This window comes from Staurois parvus, unplaced genomic scaffold (assembly GCF_062004578.1).
Source record: "Staurois parvus isolate SC_StPar_1 unplaced genomic scaffold, SC_StPar_1.0 ptg001418l, whole genome shotgun sequence".
In the NCBI taxonomy this organism is placed as follows: Eukaryota; Metazoa; Chordata; class Amphibia; order Anura; family Ranidae; genus Staurois; species Staurois parvus.
Window position 1 is genome coordinate 702,541 of NW_028319214.1, and position 16,991 is coordinate 719,531.

The following is a 16,991-nucleotide window of genomic DNA, read 5'->3' on the forward strand; positions in this document are numbered from 1 at the left end:
GGAGTAGGAGGGGTCAGGGTTTACCAGCACTGTTTGTGTCTATGGACGCACACAGCATGGATTGGAGACGAACACCCCTCAGCATACGGCTTGCTATGAGGGCACCTACAGAAAGGAGGAGCGGAGGAGGGGACTCCAAAAGAGCAGGTTTAGGACTGCTCTGTGCAATACCATTGGACAGAGGAGGTAGGTATACCATTGTTTTTATTTTAAATGGAAAAAAAATTTGCCTTTACAAACTCTTTAAAGTCCAACACACACAATAAAACTGTTTTAATCAGTTGGACATTCCTTTTCCTGAACTTCTTTATTCCTAGTGTCTTCTGTATTACACTAAAACTCTTTTACATGCAGGAAAAGTACAGCTCCTTCTGTAAGTGCACCGGTCACGTCACTACCTCCCTCTCCTCCTGTCCATTCAGAAAACAGCCCCCAAACTCCACTTTGCTAAAGACCAGGAGTAGAAAGAGGTGGAGACACGGCCAGCGCTGGGCTCGGAGACCTGCAGTGCTCACATCCGCGTGGGCCAGAAGCACAGCAGGAGTTTTAAATCATCTGGCCTGTAAAGGAGATTTGTGTATAAACATTTTTCTCATCTAAAGAAAAAAAAAAAAAACCTTGTGGCTTTAAATATTAATTTTTTAATATAACATTTATCCTGATTTAAAATGGGGGAAAAAAACACCAAACACAAGTTTTTAAATGTTAATATGGCATCAGTGCAGACAGTGAGATGACAGATATGGCCACCAGTCCACAGAGTGTAGGCTCCAATGAGGGGAGTGGGTATGTGTACATTCGAGGGATGCCATTCTACAGAAGCAGGAGACACACTAGTAAGAGGAGCTAGGATTCAAGTTTTACACACACAGGAGACACACCAACACTAATCAATTGACATGTAATTCTACAGAGACAGTAGGGAAACAATGCTCTACTCTATGGGTAGTTGGATGGAACAAGATTGGCTATCCGTTTACACCCGACTGCCCTTTGATCCGATGAGACCGAGGGGGGGGGGGGGGGGGGACTGATCCCCTCGTGTTAGTTTTTAGAAGATTGGATTGGAGAAAAATAGGTGTAAACAAGTCTGTTTACATCAGACACTCCATAGAGGGGAATGGAGGTTTCAATCAGGTGCACCCGAAAAACAGACAGGTGGACCCAACCGCACATGTGAAATAGTGGTGCACCAAAATGAAAATTCTAGTGTCGAAAACGAAAATTCAAAATGCACTTGGCCAAAAACGAAACCAAAATGCAATTTTTAAAAATGAGTTTTTGGAAAAAAATAAACTGATATAAAAAAAAAATATACACCCCAATTTTTTGTAAAATATGAAAGAGGATGTTACAGCAAATAGATATCCAACATGTCACGCTTTAAAATTGCGCATGCTCGTGGAATGGCGTGAAACTGCGGTACTTAAAAATCTCCATGGGTGATGCTTTAAACATTTCTACAGGTTAGCAGTGTAAAGTTACAGAGGAGGTCTAGTGCGAGAATTATTGCTCTTGCTCCGACGTTCGTGGCAATACCTCACGTGTGTGGTTTAAACGCCGTTTACATATGTGAGCATGGCCTAAGTATGAGTTCACCACTACATGCGAGCACGGGGGTTTTTTTTTTTTTTTATACTGTCCATTTAAAAACATTTTAATCACTTTTATTCTTATCACAAGAAATGCATGCATCCCTTGTGATACAATTAGTGACAGGTCCTCTTTATGGAGAGATATGGGGTCAATAAGACCCCAAATCTCTGCTCTACAATGTAAATCACTGGATGAAAAAAAGCATTGATCTAGTGCTTTACATAACAAAAAAAAAAAATTGCCGGAACAGGAAGTGACATTGCTCCGGTCCTCCAAGGGCATAGAGATGAGTGGCGGCCATCTTTCCTTCACTCATCTCTATGCCCAGTGCTGGGATCGATGGTTTCTTAGGTAAGGCTGAGAACTACAGAGTGGTAGTGGCGGGCGGTGGCGAGGGCCGGGGTTTTTTCAGCACATGTATCTGTGCTTATTTTCATTTCGGCCAACGGCCGAAAAGGGGTGTTTTCAGCCACCAAAATTTCAGTGCATCCCTAATGTGAAAGGGGCCTAACTACAGGACTCATTCGCAAGGGAAGACCGGACTAAAAGCATGCAGCAATGCCCACCTAATGAAAGGCATGCAGCTTCTCAGAGCTGTTTACATGCAGCTGCAAATATTAAATGGTATCTCGCATTCACAAGGGGTACCACCGCCGATCATGACCTATTTACCTGCATGCAATGCATGCAGTTATAGCATGGTGGCTCGGCTTTTTAAGGGTCAAAACAGTGGGTGAGGTTGTGACATATTGCCTCCCCTCCACCTGCCCTCTGAAAAGTGACTCACTGCAGATTGCTTGTCAGAAGGGCAACAATGCCTGCCAAATGTGAGAACAAGCCCAAAGTGGCATATTGGGACCACAGGAAAAGGCTGGGTGTTGTAGGTGAAGACAGACAGAGACACTATGGTACACAGAGAAAGTTCTAGAGACAACAGGGAAATACAAATGGTCAACCATTTGACTTGTAGAATTACACAGGCAGTAGAACAAAAGCAAAAAGAAAAGGTGGAGGAGATGACAGAAGTTGTAGTTTTAACACAACTAACAGAACCAGGGGAAGGGGCAATGGCAATCTTAAAGCGGAACCTCACTCTCTCTATCAACATGGACTATTTCTAATCCTTCTGCTGCTAGCATTAGTATATAGATAGGAAAGTAGCTCATACTTGCTTGTTTTAACCTCTTATTTTTGCATTCCTTCAGTTACTTCCTGGTTTACATGCAGAGGCAAATGATGTCATACATCCCAGGAGTCTTCAGGAGGGTTCAAAGGTCAGACAATGCCCGAGACAAGGACAGATGGATTCCAGGAATCAACTACTACATAAATCATCTGCCCTTACTCAAGATGGCCACTGCCAGAAAAGTCAGGAGGCGTTTTTCAAAATGATTTCTCAGCAAAATAAAGCATGGAGACATGGATGGGTGAAAGTTTGTTTTGAATATTAAAAATGAATTATATAGCATTTCTGGTTTTTCGTATTCAGATGCAGTGTAGTTCAACTTTAAACTGGGTACACACGGATGCAAGAATCCCCCCCCTCCCTACCAGGACATTGTATTAGGACAGCAGGGACTTTCTGCTGTCAGAATACACTGATCACCACTGCAGCCGACTGGCTACAAGCCGCTGCTCAAACAAGATTTTCCAGCAGTCCCATTCTACAGAAGCTGATCGAAAGCAGCCTTTCTCAACCAGGGTGCCCACGCACCCTTAGGTGCCTTGAGGTTTCTTCAGGGGTGCTTTGACAAAATGTCAAAAAAAGCCAGAAAGTGGAAGAAGCCTGCCTTTTAGTTACACAAAGCCACAGGTTTCCATTGTGCACCATTAAGACCTTCTAGCCGCCGGCATCCTGACAACCAATTACATCATCAGTTGATAAGGAGGATGTCAGCTGCCTGCACAGCATCCTAGTTTGACCCTCCCCTGCCCCTCTCCATCAGTGCTGGGGTCACATCAGCTCAGTGATGGAGAAAAACTGAGGGAGAAGAGAAACAATGGAATAATAGTCAGTACCAGTGTGCAAAAATGCATTTGCTTTGGAAGAATAAATCACCTCCAATGTTGGATGTCCTACATGTGTGGATGTTAGATTGTAAGCTCCAAGGATCAGGACCTCCTAACCCTCTTGTATTGAACTGTATTGTTGCTGTATTGTCTCCCGTTATATTGTAAAGTGCTGAGCAAACTGTTGGCGCTATATAAATCCTGTATTATAATAATAATGTTGCTGCGTTATATAAAACGATTAGAATAGTTTTTCACATTGTAGAATGGGGTGCCATTTTAAAATGATGGTCTTGAGGCACCCCATTTTATAATTTAGAAGACTATCCATAATTTTAAAGGGCGCCTTGACTGAAAAAAGGTTGAGAAACATTGATCTAAAAAAATGTCTTCTGCCTTACAGGAAAGGCTACACACAGATCAAAACTGAGCCGGACCCTGTTGAACCAGCCAAATTTTGACCCATGTGTATGCTTTAGGGCAGTGGTTCTCAACCTTCCTAATGCCGTGACCCTTTAATACAGTTCCTCATGTTGTGGTGACCCCCAACCATAAAATGATTTACCCAGTAATTATAATTCATGAGTGTCGTTTTACCTCCAATACTGCTGCTTTCAACACAGTAGCTGCTTTTAACAGAGTAGCTGCTTTTAACAGAGTAGCTGCTTTCTACACAGTAGCTGCTTTCTACACAGTAGCTGCTCTTTACACATTGGAAATATGTGTTTTCTGATGGTCTTAGGGGACCCCTGTGAAAGGGTTGTTCGACCCCCAAAGGGGTCGCGACCCACAGGTTGAGAACCACTGCTTTAGGGTGACTAGTTCTCTATATGCCTCTCTCTAACCCTCTGTACGATCTAATGAATCATGAGCCTCAAAAGAAGGTAACCTGTCCTGCGTCACATCCACTTTCATTGTACAGCAGCAACCTGATGGTTCTTTACTATAGAAAACAGGCACATCACCCCCCGTGAGAAAGATTGGAAATAACGTGGTCTGATCCTATTGGATCTATGGACAACGACACTTATTTTTACAGAACAAAAAACAGTAATTGCGTGCCATGAAAAAGCAAAAATGAGGAAGCAATGCAATACAAGGTCATTAAAAACACAGGAGAACAGGAACAAGCCTGTTCCAGTAATGGGAAGGAGAATTACAGAAGGTTGCCCAAGTCTGCACTGGCAGGAGCCTTAAAGCAAGTCAGGCGGATCATGTGATCTTTCTGGAAACGGAAACCCGTGTCAGGTTAACTGGTTGCCTCACCTGTCTATCGTCATAACTGAAGAAGGATCACTTACACCTAATACTTGGCAGCACAAAAACATGTCACTAGGTGATCATGCAAACACATTAAGAAATGAAGAACTCCCACAAAGGATAAACACCAAGACAGAAAATATTTGTAATGTATGCTTTGCATTAAATATCTGCGGAGGAACACTTTGACAAAGCCTTCAAATAGATTCATATATATCACGGAAGGGCAAATACTTTCACAGCACTGAACAAAACGATTTATTGGATTTGGTTTCTAACACAAGCTAACCTCAACAAATATCAGCATAAAATGGAATGGATTTCACCCTAATAAAATATTACCCACTTGGGTAACATCCCCAGCCCAAAACATTTTAGAATTGCATTTTATTTCTTCATGAGCCTGTCAACATTCATCAATGAAGAGCTAGATGTATCTTTGACAATGAGGAATTACATCTACCTTGAATGTTACTCTAAGTACTTTCTGTATTCTCAACAGTCAGCAATGAATTACTACAACTGCCACTGGGCTTCATTATAGTAAATTTAGCAAAGAAACGTCTGTGTGCCTCATAGCAACTAAATGGATTCTCACTTGTATTTTCTAAGCTACCCTAGAAACACAGAATTGAGAACTCGATTGGCCTCTGGGGGCAATACAGACAGTTCATTACACATCTCCAGTCAGATCATCTATAATAAATGAATGAAACATATCCAAAGAGCACTCGACAGGCAGTAAGACAGGTACACTCAAGTCAGAGATGGGCGCATCATAAGACCTGTATAGTCTTCTTCTGTGCCTTGCTGATCCTCTTATCTTACTAACAAGTCTACTTGTAGAGTCTATCTGGCTGAGATCAATAGATTTCAGTCTCTAAGGACTGGGAGCCAGAGGAAATGTGATCTAAGAAAATGTTTCTCAAACTAATTAAAGCCAATGTTCCTTAAGTAACCCATGGCATGGTCCACCATAACATAAGTACCCCCTCCAAATGCAAAAAATTAAAAAAAATTAAAAAAAAAAAAAGAACCATAAGGTCCCATCCACACTTGTGTGATTTAACACAAGTTGCACAATGTGCATCATTGCGTGAAAAGAGGGCAGCCATTCTTTCCTGTGAAGCCCATTCACGCCTATGCTCTGACGTGCTTTGGAAGAGAAAAAAAAAAAAAGAAAAAGGGGGTACAGCTGCATTTTTGGTGCATCAATGTGCAATGCTTTCCCCAAAGATTTCAATGGCAGTGCACGATAAACACATGGAACAAGCAAGTCTCCACCCCTTATCAACCTATACTTTATTTGAATGACATTAGCCAAAAAAAAAAAAAAGCACAAGTCATGAAAACAAAATTAAAATGCACATCAACATGCAACAAAAACGCACAATAAAAAACACAGGAATGGGGTAAAACTGGTTTTAAGAGAAGTTTGAGGTATATTTGAAAAAAAAAACAAAACAAAAAAAACAAAAACAAATCTATGCTACGGCATCATTGTGATACTGCAGGTGTACCCCACTGGCTCTAAGACCAAGAACTGAGCGATCAAATGACCACGGATCGCTCAGTTCTTAGTCTTCTTGGAACGAATACCAGATTGTCAGCTCACCGGGATGGAGAGGGGGTGGATGCAGCTGGCATCGAATCTCAGTGGGAGCTGGAACCAACTGTCAATAAGGCAGCTGGGTGGATCCCAACAATATTATAAGGATACTCCAAGAGTCTGGACCGGCTGTGTGATGTCAGCAGAGAGCCAACTTTAGCCCACTGTCGGCAGAATATGGGTCACAGGACAGCAAAGGAAGTGCATCCCTGGGACCCAAAAGAGAAGTATTGCCAAAAAAGCGCTGTCCATGTTTCTCAACAAAAAAACAACAAATGTACCAAAATCTGTTGAGTCTGCAGGAGAGAATAAAGCTTGTCTGTGATATGACACTGATCCAGAGTGGTCACCGACATTGAAGCCAACAGACTAAACAGCTTGATTCAACGATAATTCCCCCAGCCCCCTCCCGTTCTCATATCAACAAATTAGGAACAAGCACTCAGCAGAGATGAACTTTCATTAGATATATTGCTGCAGCTCACAATCAAAGAGCAAGATGATAATCATCCAATCCAGCCAGTTAAGCTGTGAATACACATACTGAAATTCAGGCTGTGTGTACCCCCTTGTCAGTCTAACATCCGGCTTCTGTCAAATGGTCCTGCTGGAAAACCAACATTCAATCAGTGCATGCAGCCAATGGCTGCTCCACTGATCAGTGTATTCTAATGAGGATTGGGGGGGGCGCTGTCAGAATATAAAAGCACAACAGGACGATCCTGCATCCACATTGCATGTATACCCTGCTTTACAGTCTGAACTTCTCATGTCTAGCCTTCCATCTTAACAGACATCCCCCAGTGGAAGTGGTTAACAGTTGTAATGATAGTAATCAGTATTATATTACTTCCTTCTTTGAGTATCGCTTATCTTTTAATATTTTTTCCATATCTGCATGCAGAGATAACAGTTCATGAAAGTGGCAGTTAACAGGGGTTGGGACAACTAACTCTACCAGGGTTGCAGCAACAGTTAATAAAAATGTAAACCAGCTAAATAGAATGGAACTACTGTAAGCACCCTGAGTAGTTACAGCCTGTCTCAATCTGTCACTTTCCCTGACAACGTGGTCTGCATCTATATGCAAAAAAAAAAAACCAGTAGCATAAGGGCCCATTCACACATAATGCAGTGTAGGAAAGGGGCATTACATACATGTTTCCCGTACTCTGGGTGAATGCGTTGCTCTTGCAAAAGGCATGTGGGTGCCAATGAATTGTTAATGGCACCCCAAAAGCACCTTGCAAATGTAGTGTGTTTGCAACCACCATGGTATTGCAGTACTGTTTCCCTATTCTATTGTGTTTTGCAGTCCATTCATTTGAAAAACAATGCAATGCGTGCTTTCCAGAGTGAACCGGCCACAATATATATTCTAATTTTAAAAAATTTTTGTTTTAGTTTTGGATGGGGGGGCACTGGTATATTCCTAATGTGTACAGTTCATGCAGCACACACGTGCCCCAAGGGGGAGGGGCCCACTGTGCACGCAATGGGGATTTGATTCAGAAAGCTGCACCAGCACCTGTCATTGGGCACAAAGCAGGGTACATCATCCTCACAAAGCAGACTCCTGTACCCAATGCACAAGGCAGAGACCCATACCTCACTATCCTACTATTATTTTATTTTATTTCAGGTACTTATATAGGGCCGTAAATTTACTCTGCGCTTTACATATATATAGTACATTCACATCAGTCCCTAACCCTCAAGGGGCGTACAATCTAAGGTCCCTAACTTACATTCATACATACACATACTAGGGACAATTTAGACAGGAGCCAATTCACCTACCAGCATGTCTTTGGAGTGTGGGAGGAAACCGGAGTACACGGAGGAAACCCACGCAGCCACAGGGAGAACATGCAAACTCCAGGCAGGTGGTGCCGTGGTTGGGATTCAAACCAACGACCCAAGTACTGCCAGGCGGAAGTACTACTGTCCTATGCTGCCCAATCCCTCCCGTGATTATTATTATACAGGATTTATATAGTGCCAACAGTTTACGCAGTGCTTTACAACATGAGGGCAGGGAGCACAATTACAATACAATTTCATATAAGAGGGATCAGAGGGCCCTGCTCCTTAGAGCTTACAATCTAAGAGATAGGAGTGCTTATTTACAGCCTGCTGGAGTGTACTATGTGGCAGAATGAGTAATCTATAGGACCGGACAAATCTCAGGAGCGAGGCAGCCAATGCTCCCTAAGTACAGCTATGTCTTGTCAATGGAGCTGGCTCCTGAATTAAACTGCCCACCCTTGTTACAGGGAACCCTGGACACTTGGGTAAGTTTTCAGAAACCGTGCACTGGGGTCACTTTGGATTTTCTTTTCCTGGGAAGGGGGCCCAACGTTTGATTCTGTACACAGGCCCATGGAAAGGGTTATAATCTAGGTCATGTGTTGATTGATGACTGTGCATCTAGGGCCGGTCACCTGCAGGTAATCGCCTCATAGTGATTACATGTGAGTGGCTGCAATTAGCTGCAGGAGCACACAGCCCTCCATTGCTTCCAATGGGGCTGCCTCCCGCAGCTAATCGCCAGAATCCCGCTGATTTTCTCAAATCTACACCCTGGCATGCCAAAACACAGGTCTGAACGTGGCCTGGGTTCACATATTTGCGGTGTGGAATTTCACATAGGATCCGCACCGCATTCCTGTGCAAATCACATGCGATTTGTGTGCGGTGCGATTGGAGCCATACATTTTGTACAGCTCTAATCGCACCCACACCAAAAAGGTGCAGGACCCTTTTATGGGTCCGCACTAGAATCGGATTGCATAGGTATTCACACCTATACAATACGATTCTGCACATTGCACCGCGTTTTGCGGATCGCTTTCAGGGTGTTAACTTAACACACAACCGCAGCGGTTCGCATGAACAGAGTGCGATTGTGATGTGGTGCACAATTCACACAGAAAACACTGCGAATTCCATACCACATCAGTGTGAACCAGGGCTAAAGCACAAAAACACAAAATGCTCTCACCCTCTCAAATAAAACAATAAACAGTTTATATACTAAGGTTGTTGGTTCGAATCCCAGCCTCGGCACCACCTGCCTGGAGTTTGCATGTTCTCCCTGTGCCTGCGTGGGTTTCCTCCGGGTACTCCGGTTTCCTCCCACACTCCAAAGACATGCTGGTAGGTTAATTGGATCCTGTCTAAATTGGCCCTAGTATGTGTATGTATGAATGTGAGTTAGGGACCTTAGATTGTACACCCCTTGAGGGTCAGGGACTGATGTGAATGTACAATACATATGTAAAGTGCTGTGTAAATTGATGGCGCTATATAAGTATCTGTAATAAATAAATAATATAACACTATCACATACGGAGTTATCAACATCACTGTACTGAATACGAATATTAAAGGGTTACTTCACCTTCACCAAAGAACTGGGTGAAGGCCATTTACATACCTCATAAAGCCTGACTGGAATACTCCCCAGGACGTTGCTAAGTGAGGCCTAGTCATTACTGCCACCTCCACCATCACAGGAGAGAGCTTCTTCTCCGATTCAGCCCCCCCACATATGATCTCTCTCTCCCATGATGTAGTAGCTCTGAGCTCAGCATCTGAGAGCGCACTCCTGTGATGGTGGAGGTGGCAGTAATGACTAGGCCTCACTTGGCAACGTCCTGGGAGTATTCCAGTCAGGCTTCAGGAGGTATGTAAATGGCCACCATCTATAGCAAGGGCATTATTCAACTTTAGTCAGAGCTGCCCAGTTTGCTTTTATCTACAGACGTCCTTTATCTGCATAGACAGTTTTTTTTGGTAAAGGTGAACTAACCCTTTAAAGTGGTTGTAAACATAAGTGATAATAGCAGCATTTCTTAAAATGTAAAATATAACTGTTTCGTGAATCCATGCTTAGATTATCTAAAAAAAAAATAAATAAATAAAACTTTGCTTCGAATGAGCAGGTCACGTGATCACTGTTGATTCCCAAGCGATTCATGGACCTGCTAGTAGGCGCGTATCCAGCGCAGACAGCGGCTTCCCCTTTTGCCACTCCTCCTCTCCTCTTTGTGATGTGTTTGCCACCTTCTATACACCAACAGGTCTGTGAATCACTCAGGATCATGTGACCTGCTGGTGGGCACGTATGGGCGAGGCATGCACATCTGACATGTCAGGGAGGCAGATTCACAAAGAGGAGAGGAGTAGTGGTGGGTGGGAAGTTGTCTGTCAAGTTCAGAGAGCGACGAGGTTTACACTGACCACGGAAAATATAGGCACACTACACAATTCTACACTGTGCCTGTATCTAAGTGCGGGATGACAGAGGATGTAAACTGACCACGCTAGCATGGATCAGCTGCCGTGGTCAGTGTACTATCAGGAGGAGGGGCATAGGCAGGATCAACCAGGTAATAGAGAGGAACAGCAGGCTCTAATGGCAGCGTTAAGAAAACTCAAATAGAAAAACATTAAAGTGCAGTGATTTTTTTTGCTTTAACATTTAATGTTGTGAAATCCACGTGTTGCCTCATTTCACTAAATGTATCCAAGAGGGAGGACGCAATACTTAGAATGTCCTATTCTATTCATTTCAACAGTCATTTTGAACATGTCATTTTTCGTGACCAATGCATCCAAAACATGTCCACACCCTGTATGAACAAAACGTACAATACAATTGTGAACTGTGGACACAACAATTTACATGGATTAGAGGAATTGTAAACATTCTATATAGCCAAAATTTTGTTTGAGTGTAAGAAAGGGTTAAAACCCGCCAGGTTATATTTTTTTTTTTTGCTGTGTGTACTACCTGGGAGATTTTCCTTCACTTTTTGCACCAAAGACACAACAGGAAGTTAGAGAAAATTTGCCAAAGCAAACACTCTTCGGTGTTCCAAACCTGTGCATGCACAGCGCAATCTCCCTACCCTATAGTAGCGGCTGAGCACACTATGCATGTGCAGGTTTGGAACGCCATGACGTGCTCACTCCTGTGATGCTGGGAGCCAACATCTGAAGCGTCCCTGAACTTAGGCAGGACACGACTGATCACTTTATTGGGCGTCTTTGTGGATGTCGGCCATGGCCTACTGGTAAGGCCTTAAAGCACGGGTGTCAAACTGGCGGCCCTCCAGCTGTTGCCAAACTACAAGTCCCATGAGGCATTGCAAAATTGATAGTTACAAGCATGACTCTGAAAGGCAGAGGCATGATGGGACTTGTAGTTTTCCAACAGCTGGAGGGCCGCCAGTTTGACATCCCTGCCTTAAAGGATAAGTTCACCTTTGGGAAGATGTTACATGTTCCACCTGTTCTTAGGTAACATGTTCCCGTAGCTGCAGCCGTCCCCCCTCCCTCTGACAGATAATACAGGGAGAAGTATCCCCGTACTGTCAATTTTGAAAACAGTGGGGCAGTGCAGGGTTCCGCCCACACAGCCGCATCATTCATTCATGGACTACTGTGAATGAATGAGTACCTACAAGTCCTGGTAGCCTTTGCGGCTGTTGGCTTGTAGTTTTCAATGGACTACCACAGTGCTGTGGTAGTTCATTGAAGCTTCCTGTCAGAATATCTGCCTGACCATAGGCAAGCAGATATTCTGACAGGTCTGCAGGAGACCTGCATGGCATCAGTGATTGACTGATCAGTGGTGCAATGCTTTCCATGCTCCTGCAGGCAAAAATAATAAATGCACATTTTTTACCTGCATTTATTATTTTTGTCAAAAAGGTGAAATTATCCTTTAAAACTAAGAAGACAGTTTCAAAACTGCTCAACACTTTACCCCACACTGGGGCCCATAGACAGCATAGTGGGGTTGATTTACTAAAGCTGGCTCACTCAGAATCTGCTGCACCTGTGCATGGCAGCCAATCAGCTTCTAACCTCCTCTTGTTCAGCTAGGCTTTAGCAATAAAACCTGCAAGCTGATTGGCTTCTATATAGGAGTGCACGAGATTCTGAGTGAACCAGCTTTAGTAAAACCCCAGTGTGACTTTATGGCTGGGTTCACATATGTGAACGTGGTGCGAAATGCAGACCCGCGGGCGAGTGCCATTAATTCTAGCGGCACACCGCCCGCACTGGAACACACAACCATACTGGCATCTGAAGTTCCCGTTCGGGCTGTGTTTTCAGAAGAAGTGCAGGGACTTTTTTCCTGCGTGTCCCACGGGAGTCCATTCAAATGAATGAGTTCTCGTGCACATATGTGAATCGGGGGTTAGTGAAAAGGTGAACTTGGTCTTTAAGAGGACCACACACGTATGGACATGATCAATTGGATGCAACTAAAATGAGTGAGATGAATAACAGACCACTCTCCATTCAATTGATTCTGATGCTGGCAAGTTGTGTGATATTATCAATTGTTCCTGATCGATTCCTATCTGTATAAGTGTCAAACAATCATAACAGATCAATTATAGTTTTCAACAGATCCTTTCTGAACGGTTTGTGATTGTCTTAGATTGTAAGCTCTGATGATCAGGGCCCTCTGAATCCTCCTGTATTATAATTGTACGCTCTGCCCTTATGATGTAAAGTGCTGCGTAAAAGTGCTATATAAACCCTGTGTAGTAATAATAATAATGTATACCCTATGTGCTGCATGGCTTGATATTTTTACTGACAATGAATCACCTGTTCATGCTTATTTAGATCCATTACAAATTGATAAGTGTATGACCACCTTTAGGCTTTGTTTACATGGGCGGTAAATACAGGTAGTGGGCTGCAGTTTTATCATCCCACAATCACCAAGCCACAAGTTAACCTGGCAGCAGCCATACTAGCATACACTGCTACAGCATTGCCAAACATAGACAACAGGCCGTGCTTGGCAGACAACCAACACCAATCGGGGCTCATTAAGGGAGTGGGGGCGCACTGAAACTGCATTTGGGGGCTGTGCGGCAAACTTTTAATGGTTGGGCAATGGGTAGTAATATATTGCCTCTGAGCTGCCACCGATTACTTTTCAGAGGGGAGCCAATGACAGCTGTACATATAATCAAGTAGGCCCAAGTTTGTGTGTGTTCAGATCCTAGTCCAGACCCACGTGAGCGAGACCGCCAGGATGCCGTTACTGTACTCGGCCAATCACAGGCGCTCGAGGCATTCCCCGCCCCACAGCCACATGTATACATGGAGCGTGAATATGTATGTGGCGGGGAATGCCTCGGGCACCTGTGATTGGCCCAGTACAGGTGACACCTGGTGGTGTCGCTCACGTGGGTCTGGACTATCCCTGGAAACAAAATCCCTCACACAGGTGTCCCCACTGGACGATCTCCCCTCGCTTCCCAGTGTCCCCATTGGACGATCTCCCCTGCCTTCCCAGTGTCCCCATTGGACGATCTCCCCTGCCTTCCCAGTGTCCCCATTGGACGATCTCCCCTCCCTTCCCAGTGTCCCCATTGGACGATCTCCCCTCCCTTCCCAGTGTCCCCATTGGACGATCTCCCCTCCCTTCCCAGTGTCCCCATTGGACGATCTCCCCTCCCTTCCCAGTGTCCCCATTGGACGATCTCCCCTCCCTTCCCAGTGTCCCCATTGGACGATTTCCCCTCCCTTCCCGTTTCCCCATTGGACGATTTCCCCTCCCTTCCCAGTGTCCCCATTGGACGATTTCCCCTCCCTTCCCAGTGTCCCCATTGGACGATTTCCCCTCCCTTCCCAGTGTCCCCATTGGACGATCTCCCCTCCCTTCCCAGTGTCCCCATTGGACGATCTCCCCTCCCTTCCCAGTGTCCCCATTGGACGATCTCCCCTCCCTTCCCAGTGTCCCCATTGGACGATCTCCCCTCCCTTCCCAGTGTCCCCATTGGACGATCTCCCCTCCCTTCCCAGTGTCCCCATTGGACGATTTCCCCTCCCTTCCCGTGTCCCCATTGGACGATTTCCCCTTACTTCACGTGTCTCTATTGGACGATTTCCCCTCACTTCCTGTTTTGGTGACAACACTAACATTCAGGACAATTTCCTCTGTCACCTGTGTAGAGGGTGAATCTCCCCAATGTGGGCAGCAAGAACAGCCTATCACAAGGTGTGTGTCCCCCATATATATTATAAATTGCCCCCAGTGATTGTATCTTCACCTGATACAATGGAAAGGATGGAGAATACAGAGCTCCACATTCCCTGGATCCCCCCTCATTGGTGCCCTCAGCCGCCCCCTCCCTCCCCTCATCCACCCACCTCGTCCATCTCCTGGGCCATCTGCCCGAGCTTGGCGTCATCCTCCAGCAGCTCATTGAGCTGAGTAAGGGACAGCTGGTTGAACTTGTTGTTGTCCATAGCCATGGTCACGCTGCCTCAGAGCCGGTCCCGAGAGAAGTATCCGGTGAGGCGGTGGCGGCGGCCTGCGGTTCCTTCCCGGTCCCGTCACCCAGCGGTGCCCGCCTACAATGGCGATGTCTCCAGCGACTCTCCCGGGCTCCGCCCATAACAGGAAGAGGCGTGCCCGCACAGCGTCAACTGTCAACTTGGAGGAGAGGGCGGGGCCGAGCCGTCCTAGTCACATGTTCCGGCTGTCATGAGTGAGCTGGGAAGGTGGACGGTGACAGAGGGCACGGCGAGTGACGTCACTCCCTACCTATACGGGACATGTGATTCCTGCACTGAGAGAGATAGGGGGCGCTATACCTGGCTACAATACTAGATGCCTGCCTGCTTCTCACTTATAGCGAAGTACAACTAAAGGGAAATTCACTTTTATGTGTTGAATAGAGTTGGATTAGACCCCCTAACAGATATTCATTGGAGCCTGTGGCCGCATTAGGGAGATTCACCCTCTCTATTTATCCTGTTTACTGTTATCACTGAAAGTGGAAGAAAATTCCAAATGTTGGGTTGTCACCAGAACAGGAAGAGGGGAAATCTTTGAATGGGGACACTAATTCTGGTGAGACTTTCTCTCAATTTGGAGGACCCTCCTGGGTATTCCAGCCGACCCAATACTCCTCCTAAGCTCTGTCCAATCTCCTGGTACTCTAATGCAGCCGTTCATACCACAGGATCATAGCAAAGACAGAAGAGATCCTCCATAGTGTAAACCAGTATTTTATTCAAAGAAAAACGAATTAAAATTGCCCACTCACATGTAATACGAACATATTCAGCTTTTACCCATATTATGGGTGTGATAGCATGGTTCCTGGTGTCCCAATATGGCAACCGTGCTGGAAACGACGTCACTGTGCACCAGAAGTTCTGTCACTGTGTACCTGGATTCAGTGGACTTTCATCTGGAATTACCATTTATGTGTGTTGGCCACTTGCACTTATGTATTAGTTGTGTTCCCCAATAGGGAATCACTTGCCTCACATTCATTTAGTCCCCCTGATTGGGGATATTTATGTCTCTGGGGGGTCACTTGTATAGATTGTGACAGTTCACCTATATGTCTTTATATGTCATTATTTTTCATTGATGCATTTGTTTTAGTGTTTATTTAGCGCTACACCATTGTTTTCAGTTTATCTTTTACTTTGTGGTTAAAGGAGGGTGTGAGCAGTTTAGGGTAGGGATTATCTATTTTAAGCGCAGGGTTTTTTTTTCCTTATTTTATGGTACACTGAAGCCAGTCAATCCTGGAAATGTATAATGCTTTCTTCACAGCTGAACTCTAGGATTGTAAGAAAAAAACGTAATAATACATTGGAAATACATTGGATCACCTGTGCATTTTTCATTTTTTGCGCTATAAACAAAAAAAGACAGACAAATATATTTTTTACTTTTTGCTATAAAACATATCCAGTAAAAAAATGTAAAAAAAATCAAATTTCATTATAAATTTAGGCCAAAATGTATTCTGCTATGTCTTTGCTAAAAAACAATCCCAATACATGTAAATTAATTGGTTTACGTGAAGGTTATAGCGTCTACAAATGGCGATATAAATACTGGAATTTCTTTTTAATACTAGTAATGGCGGCGATCAGCGACTTATTGTGGGACTGCAGCGGGCATTCTGACATTTGTGGGGGGGACTGACTAACTGCCACTGACATCCCAATGACACTAATACAGCGATCAGTGCTAATAAAAAGCACTGACACTGTACTAATGACACTGGGCAGGAAGGGGTTAACATCTGGGGAGATCAAAGAGTTAACTGTGTGCTGTTTTACATCATGTGCTGTGTGTGTTGTACTAGTAAAACATATCGCTGTGTATTTTTCTGCTGTGCAGAGAAATACAAAGCAGCATGTTCTTCCTGGCAGGAGAGAGACCTGTGTTGCTTACACGTCTCTCCCATCAGTGATACTTGGCAATCGCCAGGTGCAATCTCCATCCGGGACCCGGTAATTGACATTTGTAGCCGCCAACGGCAACATGGGTAGGGCGGTGCACACGCCCTCTACCTAGAAATGCAAAATCAGGTATATATACATGATTTTGCGCCTCCCTGTAGTAGTTCTGCTATAGGGCGATCAGGAAGCGGTTAATGGCTGGACCACAAAGGCTCTGGAGGAACAACTGTTTCTGCTTTCCTTTTTTTTCTTCTTTTTCTCTTTA

At 44.6% G+C, this 16,991-nt stretch overlaps 1 protein-coding gene across 1 annotated transcript in view; it reads right to left on the reverse strand.

Annotated features, from left to right (window-relative positions):
* VPS37B (VPS37B subunit of ESCRT-I) overlaps positions 1 to 14,923 on the reverse strand; it is a 45,613-nt gene extending 30,690 nt beyond the window's left edge. Inside the window, exon 1 of the mRNA XM_089661983.1 lies at positions 14,666 to 14,923. Within this exon, the coding sequence (XP_089518109.1) occupies positions 14,666 to 14,770 (105 nt within the window). The 5' untranslated portion in view covers positions 14,771 to 14,923. The remainder of the gene's footprint in view (positions 1 to 14,665) is intronic.
* Positions 14,924 to 16,991: the final 2,068 nt, after the last annotated feature.